The sequence below is a fragment of the Azolla caroliniana genome, unplaced genomic scaffold (genome assembly GCF_043228905.1).
Source record: "Azolla caroliniana isolate FFs.n. ecotype wild unplaced genomic scaffold, voAzoCaro1.0.p SCAF_18, whole genome shotgun sequence".
Classification (NCBI taxonomy): Eukaryota; Viridiplantae; Streptophyta; class Polypodiopsida; order Salviniales; family Salviniaceae; genus Azolla; species Azolla caroliniana.
In genome coordinates this window covers 5,549,757-5,561,415 of record NW_028230453.1, presented here as the reverse complement: position 1 = coordinate 5,561,415, position 11,659 = coordinate 5,549,757, and the positions used below count along the sequence as shown (strand labels likewise).

The following is an 11,659-nucleotide window of genomic DNA, read 5'->3' as shown; positions in this document are numbered from 1 at the left end:
CAAAGGAGGAGACAAACATAAAATAAATTGGTGTCTCGTACCACCAACATGATAAGGTGCACAATGGATCCAAAAAGGAGAGCCTAGCCTCACTAATAGAGTTTTGGCATCATTTCAAGATATCATAATGAGGGGGATATATAGCTCAACACCTAAGGGTCCTAGACCAACACACACGCTCCCATGTGTCGTAAGTCCTAATGGTTTTTTTGTACTTGTTAGGATAACTAGGTTTTCAATTATTTTACCCATAACTAAATCAATTTATCTATGGAATTGGATCTTAAGGTGGAGAAAAAGTAAAAAAGGGCACTCAAAAATGAATCAATACTTTATTCAACCACCGAACATAGATATAACTTTATAAGTTTGAGGACAATTCCATTTGCATTAACACTAGTTATATGGAAAATTGCTAAGGGTGTATTGTCAATGCCCTGACTCACATCTCAACACTCGCATCCAAGAGGGAGAATCATGTCATCACAGTGATGTCACACACATCAAAATAGAAACTAGGGATTAGTTGAATATTGAGCCTTAGAAAAGAGATTACGTTGTATTTATTGTACTGAAATATAAGAGCGTGTCATTTTGATCTTCATGTATGAGAACATTAGGTAGACTTTTAAGACTTCTAACTTTAAAGAACTCGAAAGAGGATAGAAAATTGTTGGTACCATGGGCCATGTTGGGTCTACCATGGTTCTCTCTCTTGGAGGTCTATTATTTAACTCTTAATTGTTTATGCATTCATATAGCCCTTTATTGTTTTTGAATTTATCTTTTTTGGGTCCCATTGGCCATGTTGACTTCCTATGGATCTCACACACACACTCTCTCTCTCTCTCTCTCTCTCTCTCTCTCTCTCAATCTAAACCCTTAATTTACTATTTGTCTATTTACGTTTATTATATTATTTATTTACTTTTTAATTAAAAAAATTTAAACTTTTCTTTTAGATAATTAGACTCTAATTTCATTTGCTTAAATTTTGTTAATTTCTGAATGTCTTATTTTTCACTTGCTTTAGATTTTATTTTTACTTTTACTTTCTATACCATTTAATTAAATATATTTAATTTCCTTATTTTTAAAACTTTCCTCTAGGTTTGTTTTTTAATTTCATTTGCTTATTTTTATTTTTATTTTTTTTCCGAAATGAAGCTACTTTCCCATTATTACGAAGAGACCATACAAGAAGGCTTATTTGCTACTTAATTTCTTTTTGTATCACTTTGTTTTCTACTTAATCTTTATGAATATATTTAATCTTAATTTTATTTTTACAATTCAGTTTTTATTCATTTCTATTCTCTTTTTTATTTTTTATATCGTATTTATTTAATTATCTCAATTCGACTTTATTTATTTTAAATTGTTCCTTATTTTTATTGTTTATTTTGTTTTATTTTCTTCACCGGAGGCCGACTTTGATGAATAATGTTAGAACACATAGGCAACTATTTGGGAGCTTTTAGATGCATTTGTGAGGAGGAAGAGATACATATGCTACCGATAAAGTAAAAAATGTTAAACAATAGAACATGTGACTTCTAGAATATTGTTCCCTTGAGGTTTTTCCATCTAGCTCATTCACGCTCAATAGCTAATGTTGTAATGTCACGTGTTCAAGCTAGATGTGAACTTCCTAACATATATCAAACCTTGTGCATTTTATACACAGGAAACAATCAAAATAATGAAGCGACTTTGTGTGGATATTATTAAGTTGTCTACCACATTTCCTTTGAAAGAGTAGGTGTTCATACCTAGGAACTCTATGTATCTTTATACTAAATTTCAGGGTCCTCTTACTAAATTTTCAGTTTGGATCCTTGTCTTATGAAAATCGCCATGTACTTCCTCAACCTAATACATTCCTTATGGATTGTGCCGATTTACCTAGTGAGATAATTCCAAAGTAATTTGTAGTACATTTTGACATGCTTCCCTAAAATATTTAAGGAAAATGGAATAAATTCATATTAATTTATGCATATAAAAATATTTTCACATACATGTGTATAGCACACATGCACATTGTAGACAATAACTTTTAAAAAGGCCCATGTGAAAATTCTTAGCACATATTAGTGTCTTAAAATAATGGCATGTTGTGTTGAATATCCTTCTACTTATTTTTCAATTGCTTATTACGATGTTTAATTAGTTAGGAGCATGCGCATAGACAATGAGGCTATAATAATAAACCTATCAATGGACTCGTTAGAAGGACAAGATATTAGTATGTATCCCAACCCACGCATATGGTCACTTTAACTTGGTAAAATTGCAACAAGCTTCAATAAGTAGGAGGAGGTGAGATCCAATGGGCACCTATGTACCCAAAGTATGAATTCCTACTAATGGCCAATTAGGACCATTTGTGGATTGGATTTCTACAAAGGCTACTATTTTGGGTTCATTTCCTTGTTATACATTACTCTTTAAATCTCCATCATTTCTTAATTGAATGTTAAGAAATTTGTTTTCTAAATTGTTACTCAAACAATACATGTAGGTTTGCCTAAAATACTACCAAGTTAGGTAGTCTAATCAAGTGATACTACAACCCAAAAATTGATACACTACAAACGATGGAAGCGTGAGTCACAACAATTTTAAAAAGTAGACAAGATTATGACGGTTTTCATTGACTCATTCGTTGGACTTTCTCATGCATGACGTACTAGGAAATGGTGAGAAAATACAACACTTTGATAGGACTTCAATACAAAAACTTATATCGGGTACCCAATTGTTCAAATATCAAATGATGTCCAGTGATCTTTCGCTTTGAACATTGACTAGGCAAGCTAACCAAGGGAATTTCACAAAAAATTGGTGAAATAAATATAAGGATAATCCTTAAGAGTTACTCGAGAGAGCTTTTTGGGGACAACCATTATAAAAGACTAGTTTTCCATTCATATAATGATAGACAATAAGTCAATGGATGTAGATGATTAATTATAGAGAATAATACAATAAGTCAATGTGAATAATCAATAGATTAAAAAACTATATAATATATGCCTTCCAAAAATATAATCTCTCCCTATCTCTCTATGTGTGTGCGTGCATGCGTGTGTGCACGTGTGCACATGTGAGTATGCTATATCACCTCCAATAATTAGACTCTTCTAAATCACACCGATCCGCCAAACTAGGATCCAATGTATTCCGGACATCATCCTATAGCCCCAGATTGAAGATTTGTCGACCATTGACACCCTTCATCCAATAGATACAAGAAAACAAATCATCTCATGGCATGAGTTCCGTGGAGTCTTGCAACGAGCACTTTATTTGCATGAAGGGAAACATTCCACTCTCAAATCTAGTGATTGGATCCACAATAACAAGAAGCTCAAACATTCCTAAATAGCGATGGAATACCAATAACTGACTACTGAAGTGTTTAAATTAATTCATGTATCAAGGCAACTATGTCACTATGAGCCACGATTATATCATTACTCCCATTCTCCACAACCTCATGAATACCACAGAAAGAAATAGCAGAATTGAACTTTGGATGAAGAAATGGTTGGTACCAAAGGGGCTGACAAAGGTTATTTATTACAATGCATTGTGTGTCTTTATATCACACAACATTTTCACTGCAACAAAATTCACTCCTCCCAAGTTACAATGACTTGGCTTTTTTGTATCACACAGTATTTACTGTTCCAAGTGTATGATATTTATACATTAGGAAAATAGGATACATGAAAGAAAAAAGAGGAAAGCATAAACCACTGTAACGACATGTCGCCACAAATGGATAACGCCATGTATAGCATTAGAGATTTTTCTTTAATAATCCCATGGATAATGCTATGTATAGCATTAGAGATTTTTCCTTTAATTGTCCCATGGATAATAATGCTATGCATAGCATAAGAGATTTTTCTTCAATAATCCCAACTGTCACCGCGGCGGCCAAATTCCCATTTCTTTAGAGTTAGACCATATATCTTTGAAAACGTGTTTAGACAGTTTTCCCTTTTCAAATAATGCAGTTTAGTATCTCTACTGATTGCTGAGCTAGATATTTTAGAAGTGTCTATAGCCCAGGCAGGATGTATGTATTCTACGATCCGTGATGTGGTGCTGTTTGCTAAGACAAAGTTCAGAAGAATGTCTTCGCAATTGAAAAGCTCATCGACAAGGGCTCGTCCTTGTTCTGCAGCCTCGCTCCAATACTTTGTAAATGCAACTTCCCAATCTAAAAAAGCACCTCCCGTCAATATCATGTTGTACGCATTATTTGCGCGAGCATATCGCTCATTTCTATACTTTAGTGGGCTCCCATCAATCAATCGTGGATAATACCCCACAATCCTATTAGGGTGATTCCTCCATGCTTTGAATCCCCGCTCGAGGTCATTGCATGTCATCATGATGTCATCATCCAGCTCAAGCACAGCTTGTGTCTTGATCTGAGGATCAGGTTTGAAGCGATTATTTAAAGAGTTTTTGTCTTCTACTCGGATTCGGATAGGCACGGCCGAATCGAAATCCGTCTCCACATTTGGAGGTTGTCCCTTGTTCCATACCACTACTATCTCTCGCACTGATGCACACCGAGAATAGTGCTTGACATACATCTGGAGATTCCATAGCCGCTCCTCGTACGTCATTGCAATCATCGTGAATTGTGAATATTTTCCATCTACTAGATACGGTTCATCAGCCCCATTTCCTCCGAAGAATGACCGCACCCCAATACACACCAGCACTACACTCACGAGGAAGCATACCAGCAAAATGGAGATACCAGCACAGCTTGTAGACTTATTATTCCGATCCCTTCCGAAATAAGTGTTCCTATTTAACCGAGACAATATCCGATGTAGCTTTGTTGCAATTTGAGGTGGAATCCATCCCAGAGTAACATCACTTCTCTTCCCTATGCTTAGGCACTTGCTCAAAGGAAACACACATCGGACGTAACCAAACATGATAGCAAAACACAACACGAGACCCATGAGAGCCAATAGAGCTGCAAAACCCACCAAATACCTCGAGGTTATATCGCCAGAGGGGACCCTATCCCCATCCATCACTCCAATCCACCCACCTGAAGGGAGCTTCTGGACATCTAACTGGTGGTATCGCAACCCATTCCAAGCATTCCGACCTTTCTTTGATTCTTCTAAACCCAAAGGAACTTCCACCTCATGGAACTCCGTTGTGGTCAAAGTATCAACACGAAATATGCGGACTCTACGCCCATAAGTTTCACCACAATCTTGTCCGACCCGATAAAGTTTCCCATCATGAATAAACGGTCTTCCACCATTACGAGCCCCATAACTACGGTTCTCATTGTGAAGAGGATTGCCCTTGTGTTGCTTCCAAGGACCGAATGGTGTGCTTGCATACCATACTTCAAGCTCCCCATTCTTTTTGGCTCCAAACTGCTCAAAATCGGAACCAAATATCCAGAATTTTCCCTTGTACTCCAACATTGTTGCATCAACCAGGGGCCTCTTGATCAGGACCCTTTCTAAAGTCCATTGAAGTGGAAAATTCAATGCCCGGTAAAGACGAAGATCTCCTTTCTTACTGCCTTCTGGCATCATATAAATCTAGAAGTGGAAAAATACATGGAAAAATAGAAACATAGTAAGAAAGATTAAACCGAGGTTTACAGAAATCAGGAACATAACAATTCAAAAATTAAGGGTACCATTGCATTCATAAGTCTGTCTATAAAACATACGTAAAGCATAAACATGATATGCCTTCTGAAAGTTTACCTGTCCATCGTAGTCGAATACATATGGGAACGAGAGATGCCACTCCTCCTCCAAAGCAATCCCAAGATATTTCCATGATGCACCTCCGTCAGAGCTTTCTGAGACTCCAATTTCTCCTTTGTTTGTAAGGGCATTTTTTGACTCAAAAAAAATGTACCATTTTGATCCCTACAAGAAAAAATAATGCCTATCCTTACGAACATTGTTGAAGAAATTGCAAGAAAATTGAAAGCTCAAACAGGAAAAACAAAGCCCTGTCAAACCTGCATGTAGAGAAAAGGATCAGCAACGAATGTACTCGGGTGGCTTGGATCCACCACAGACGCACATGTGAGGACTGGATTCGCAATAGGAAACATCAAACCTTTTCCATCCTCATTATACTCCTATAAAGTAACATCAAGTCCATATACATCAAAGATAAAATGAGAAATTTTTTGAGCAATCTCTTAATAGAGACCAAACTTTCTTCCCTTAAGATCAATTCATCTTACTTTAAAGGTTTGTGAAGTCATCGCGAGTTCGATGGGTCGTAATGAGAATGGATCCTCTCCAAAGAAGATACCAATAGACCAAGATCCTTCGTTGTCAGGCTGGCATGAGATTTGCGAAGAATCAAAGACTGCGTTGCTATACATGAAAGGAGTGAATGTAAGCCAAGCAAATATCATGCCGAGAGCTCCGAAGAGCAAAAGAGAGGCAGCGAAGAACACCATTGAGGAAGATCCAAGGAAACATGGGCATGTTGATGGTGTCTCATTACAACATGAGCATAATAGAAATTCATGTTCACGGCGCCACATGATCCTGCACTTAATACTCATATCACAGCAACCTAAAGGAAACGTGCCATTTGTGGAGCTTTTCAGACATTTATCGCCCGTCATCAGAGGCTCCCCTGAGTTATTAGTATATAGTACTGATTTTTTTTATTTTTTTGTCTCTGACTCAACACCACAATGTATTTAGCTTCCACAAGAAGCTATTATAAGCTAATCGCGAGCATGGCTGTAAGAAATGGGAACGCAAAGCTCTCAGAAGACTTTCAGTCTGCGTGAGAAATCTGCCCGGGTCATCAATATGAGAGCGATGCATGCGAGGGACATAAGAGCCAATTAGAGGTGTTGCAGAGAAGAGAGCTGAAGGAAGTAGCCATGGCTGCTATAAAGAAAAGAGACAGAGACAGAGACAGAGATAGAGACAGAGAGAGAGAGAAGACATATGTATATATATGTATACAGAGAGACATAAAAGGCAAAGGAAGTCTTTAACTTCTTCTCTTCCTCTTGTCCTTCTGTTTAATTCTTCTTCTTCTTCTTCTTCTTCTTCTTCTTCTTCTTCTTCTAGAAGAAGCCAGGGCAGGGTGACCCAGGGCCCAAGGGACCATAGATAGTTAAGCAATCCCGGCCATGGCCTAACACGTTGGGCGGACACATGCCCCGATATGGCCGGCACACACACCCACACACACGCACGAGATCTATACATGTCTGCAGGTTATAAGCCTATCCCTCGGATCACTTCCCATTGCGATCATGGCCATGGAAAAAGGGTTGATCCGCGACAGCCCCACACTATATATATATATAGCTATGGTCTTGCTAGTAGCCACGTGGGTTAAACCCGTGTAAAAGGCCAGAGTTAGTTATGGCCTAGTCACTCACGTGAGTTAATGATGAGGGTTACATACTTGCATACCCCCCATTTAACATGTCTACGAGCTTTGTTAGTATTCACCCCTTGTTTTAAGTTTGTGTATGTCCTTGTAATCGATATCATCTGTTATAGGTGATAAATGTATCTTGACTAGGTCTATAATGACCTCCCTATGTAGGCCCTTTGTCATGATTAGTTAAGATCATATGTATGGACATAATAATGACACTCTTATTGCCATGCATGAACCTAATAAAGCTAGGATGGAGATGGCTTTAATAATGCTACCTAATTAATGTAGGTGTGTACACATATTGTAGATCTTATCGTCGTGTATCGTTTTACACCATTGCATAAATCACTCTTTCACCAATAATATATTGTGTTTCGCTTATTGAGGGGTCCGAGTGCCATTAAGAATGTGGTGGAGCAAGAGTTGACATATGGCCTATATACAATATCCCAACACATGCCAAATCCTTCAAGTCTATTTTTGTTTAGGCATATGGTGCCTCATAATGTAAAGTCAACCATGAACCCTCTAGGTCTAGTTGTGTTTAAGCTCCGTGCCTTATAATGCACGGGTCAACCATGAACTCCATTACAAATATCATTTAGGATAAATGAATACATTACAAATATAATTGAGGAGAAGTCAATAGGTTTTAGCTAGTTATGGTGACATATGGGTGCATGAATTCTTATCACCATTCATGGATCTAATGAAGCAAGGATTTCGGTAGCTTTATCTTACCACCTAATTTAAGATAACACGTGTACACAAAACATCACGGATTTTATTACCATGTATCAAATCTGACCATTGCATAAACCACTCTTTCTTTTTGTTAATGGGGATCCAAGTGCCATTTAGGGCAAGAGAATGGTTGAGAAAGAGAGTTCAATCCCTAACGTATGGCCTTACAAGTGAAGAACCTTCGAAAATCTGCTTGTCTTTAGGTTAGCAGTGATGTCCGGTAAAATATGGGTCAACCATGGACCACATGAGATTGGAAACTTGAAGTTTTTGGGTTTTTTTACCATGTGTGGAACTTTTTCTTTTACCATAAAAATGTGGTGTTAGGTAACGCATTAATAGCATTAGGATACCTCAAAGGAAGGAGGCAGCAAAAAACATGTGGCAAGGGGAACAATTAAGAGGTTGTTGGTTAGAAGCAAGAACTAAATTTTGGGAGCTAAATAAGCCGAGATTTTTCTATCATCATACTAAAGTATGAATGAGAAACTTGTTTTTTTACACAGTAAACTTAATAGTGTTTAGTGTTTTATGTTAAGCTACTTTTTTCATAATATACAATTTACAGTTTTGAAGATATGTTGATGAAAGTTAACAGCATGAAGAATCAACCATATGTGTGTACGTGTGTATCCAAGAAGGTTAGAAATCATATCATCCCCTTTTTTAAACTTTAAACAATTAATAATTCAGTTTAAAACAACAATCGAACCTAAAGATCACAATCTCCTTCAACTACTAAATCTGTAATGTTAAATGTTCGGTGAATGTACACATCAAGATCTTAAATTACTTCACTACCACGGATCCTTTTCTTAACTTCTTTTATTAAAGAAAGTTATTGTCTAGCATTTATAATATGTTTATCCAATCACATGGCATTGTGCATTATATGTTTGTCATAGAACATTCAAAAGTATCATCACTCACCACTTTGTGTAGCCCTTTTTCTAAACGAATAAAGTGAAGGTGGTATCCATAAAAGAACATATTTCCACTGTGTTTGAAGCACAAGAAACACCCAAAGCCCAACATGAACTCCCATGTTGTACATTTGTATGCATAAGTTTGACCTACTTTATGCTCAATCCTAAATAAAAATTGATCCTACCGATAGCCATTGTTTGGAATAAAGTGTGAAGGGAATCTCTTGAACGTTAGACATTTCTTATGTGGTAATCTCAACGCTTCTATGACATTGTTGAAAATAGTAATCACCATCATTTATAAACCGTGTCAAAGAAGGGTGAAATACAACTTTTTAGTAATGCGTCACTAGTGGGAACTTGGAGAGTTAACGTGAGTTGAAAATCCACGATGACAACTCTAATGTAAGGAAAGAATATATAATTGTACATGTTGAAGATCAATGTGAAACTATTTCTTTATCATCATGTAAGAGGACTTTAGATGTTCTATAAACAATATTCATAAAAATATTGTTTATAGATTATATTACCCATAAAGCTTGTGTTTTTCTAACCTAAAAGTTGTGCGTTTAAGTATTGAGCAAGGGGCATATATGTGTTCCACCTAATATTTTTGAGTGTGCACACTTTTCACAACCTAAGGTCTCCATATTAAGTTCCATTACAAAAGGCAATGCAAAAAATACCAAATGAAAAAGTTGTGCCAAGGAGCTCCTAGTGAATATTTGAAAACAATCTAGAGAGAGGTTTTTTAGCCTTTAACAATCATATCAAGATTGTTTGTGATTTGAGATTGATTAATAAATTCATTAAGATTTTGATTATGGAATATTACATGGTGGTGTCATATCCTTGTAGTCACAAGATAGGCCCAAGAAAATACTCAAGACAAGAGCTCAAACTTTGTGAACAAAACTATCAAGATAAACGACAAAGGAAACATCAACGTGGTTCATGTTAAGGGAAACAATGTGATATTCTTTAGTTTTAACAATCCTATAAGACTAAGTATTTCCAATTGAAAATATTGATCATTAACCATATATATGCAAGAAACTTGACCATATTGTAATTGTGGGGAACTACCCTTTAATAGTTACAAATGGTTAATGACTAATGATCTTGTAACGTGAAAGGAGCCCTTTAAACTAACATTTTCTCCCCCCCCCCCCCCCCCCAAAAAAAAAAAAAAAAAAACTCCCATTAGTTATAAAATTTTTACAGATGAGAATGTTATATACAAATCGTAGCATAGACGCGATAGTTCCATTTTATATGGAGACCCACTAACTCAAGAAAGGGAGAGGACAACCATTGTTGGATCAAGGCTAATTGTTGTCTTTAGACTCAATTGGATCCGCTTGTGAGGCCATCGTATTGGCTCTTTAGAGTGGCTACAACTCTTCACTCCATATCTCCTGCAATAACATTACTTGATGCACTATTTGACTGGAAAAGACCCGTATATACCGTTGTCTCCAAAGAATCCAAAGAGGGATTGCGTTGACCAATTCTAACACAACTTGAGGTTTGGTATTAATAGGAGTTGAGTGGATATTGTTAATGGTGGAAAAAAAAATCCCTTGTACCTTTATCAATAGTGTCATCCCCTCCACCTGATGTTCGTACTTGTCAATTGGGGCCTGGCATGATAACCAACATACACTTGATTGTGCCTTGCACTTGACATAATTGCAATAGGTGACCAACCCCCCACCATATTCGATGGGTCTCTAGGCAGTCCCAAAAAGCATGTCGAATTGACTCTATGACATTTGGACATGCTACACAATTAGGAGGCCTAAGGATCCCACGTTGCCACGCTCCAATCGGTAGTGACCTATGTATTACTAGCCAGTGGAATGTGGTAATTCACCTAGTATGGCGTTGTTTCTATACTTTCCGCCAAAACTTGGTAATAATTACATGGGGAACATGATATTTGTGCCAAATCTTTGCGTAGCTAGCTCACGGGCAATTTGAGTGACTAGAATGTAAGGTCCCAATCTAGTCGTGAATTAGAAGAAAGGGATGACTTTGCTTCTTGGACCCGCATAAGGATCGCGCCACGTCCATTGCAAAGGGTCCCAACTTACCTTACGTGGCCATGTGTTTTCATGAATACATATGTGCTATTTCGGTTGTACTTTGATCGGATCGAGGTTTACAATCCATTTCCGACCTATATATGCGAGTACTTGAATTTCCATGTTCAATGTTGGTACCTCATTGTCTCCTAGTTCATGGTCTTGGATCTTGTCCGACGTTTCCCTACCTCTTGGGATCAAGGAGCCCTCCTCCTTATAGCTAATCCACTTCTCTGTTACCGTCCTTTGATTAGGAACTTCCCCAAGCAATAGAGTGTTCATAATTTTAAATCTCATAGTTCATCCGCCTTGTCATGATAAGGCCTCAAAAGGAATTGAACATGTGATCTTATGATACACAGGTGGAGACCATACCATTAGGATAACCATTATAATATATAAAATATTATTTTCCTTTATTATTTCATTAGGAAAAATTCATGTATATATTAATCTAGA

At 37.0% G+C, this 11,659-nt stretch overlaps 1 protein-coding gene across 1 annotated transcript; it reads right to left on the bottom strand.

The window, feature by feature from the left end:
• Positions 1-3,522: 3,522 nt before the first annotated feature.
• LOC147852226 (glucosamine inositolphosphorylceramide transferase 1-like) lies at positions 3,523-6,717 on the bottom strand. The gene is made up of 4 exons (XM_087333994.1): positions 6,266-6,717; positions 6,035-6,157; positions 5,772-5,939; positions 3,523-5,600 (listed from the first exon to the last, which is right to left on the bottom strand). Exons 1-4 carry the CDS (start codon positions 6,656-6,658, stop codon positions 3,921-3,923), a joined length of 2,364 nt encoding a protein of 787 aa, XP_087190120.1. The 5' UTR covers positions 6,659-6,717; the 3' UTR covers positions 3,523-3,920.
• Positions 6,718-11,659: the final 4,942 nt, after the last annotated feature.

Bases quoted from the DNA above. Each gene is read 5' to 3' on its own strand.
- LOC147852226 (XM_087333994.1), bottom strand. From the start codon at position 6,658: ATGACGGGCGATAAATGTCTGAAAAGCTCCACAAATGGCACGTTTCCT. The intron at 6,158-6,265 runs GTAAGATGAATT...GTTACTTTATAG, and splicing joins TGACTTCACAAACCTTTAAA to GAGTATAATGAGGATGGAAA. The intron at 5,601-5,771 runs GTAAACTTTCAG...TTCCACTTCTAG, and splicing joins TATTCGACTACGATGGACAG to ATTTATATGATGCCAGAAGG.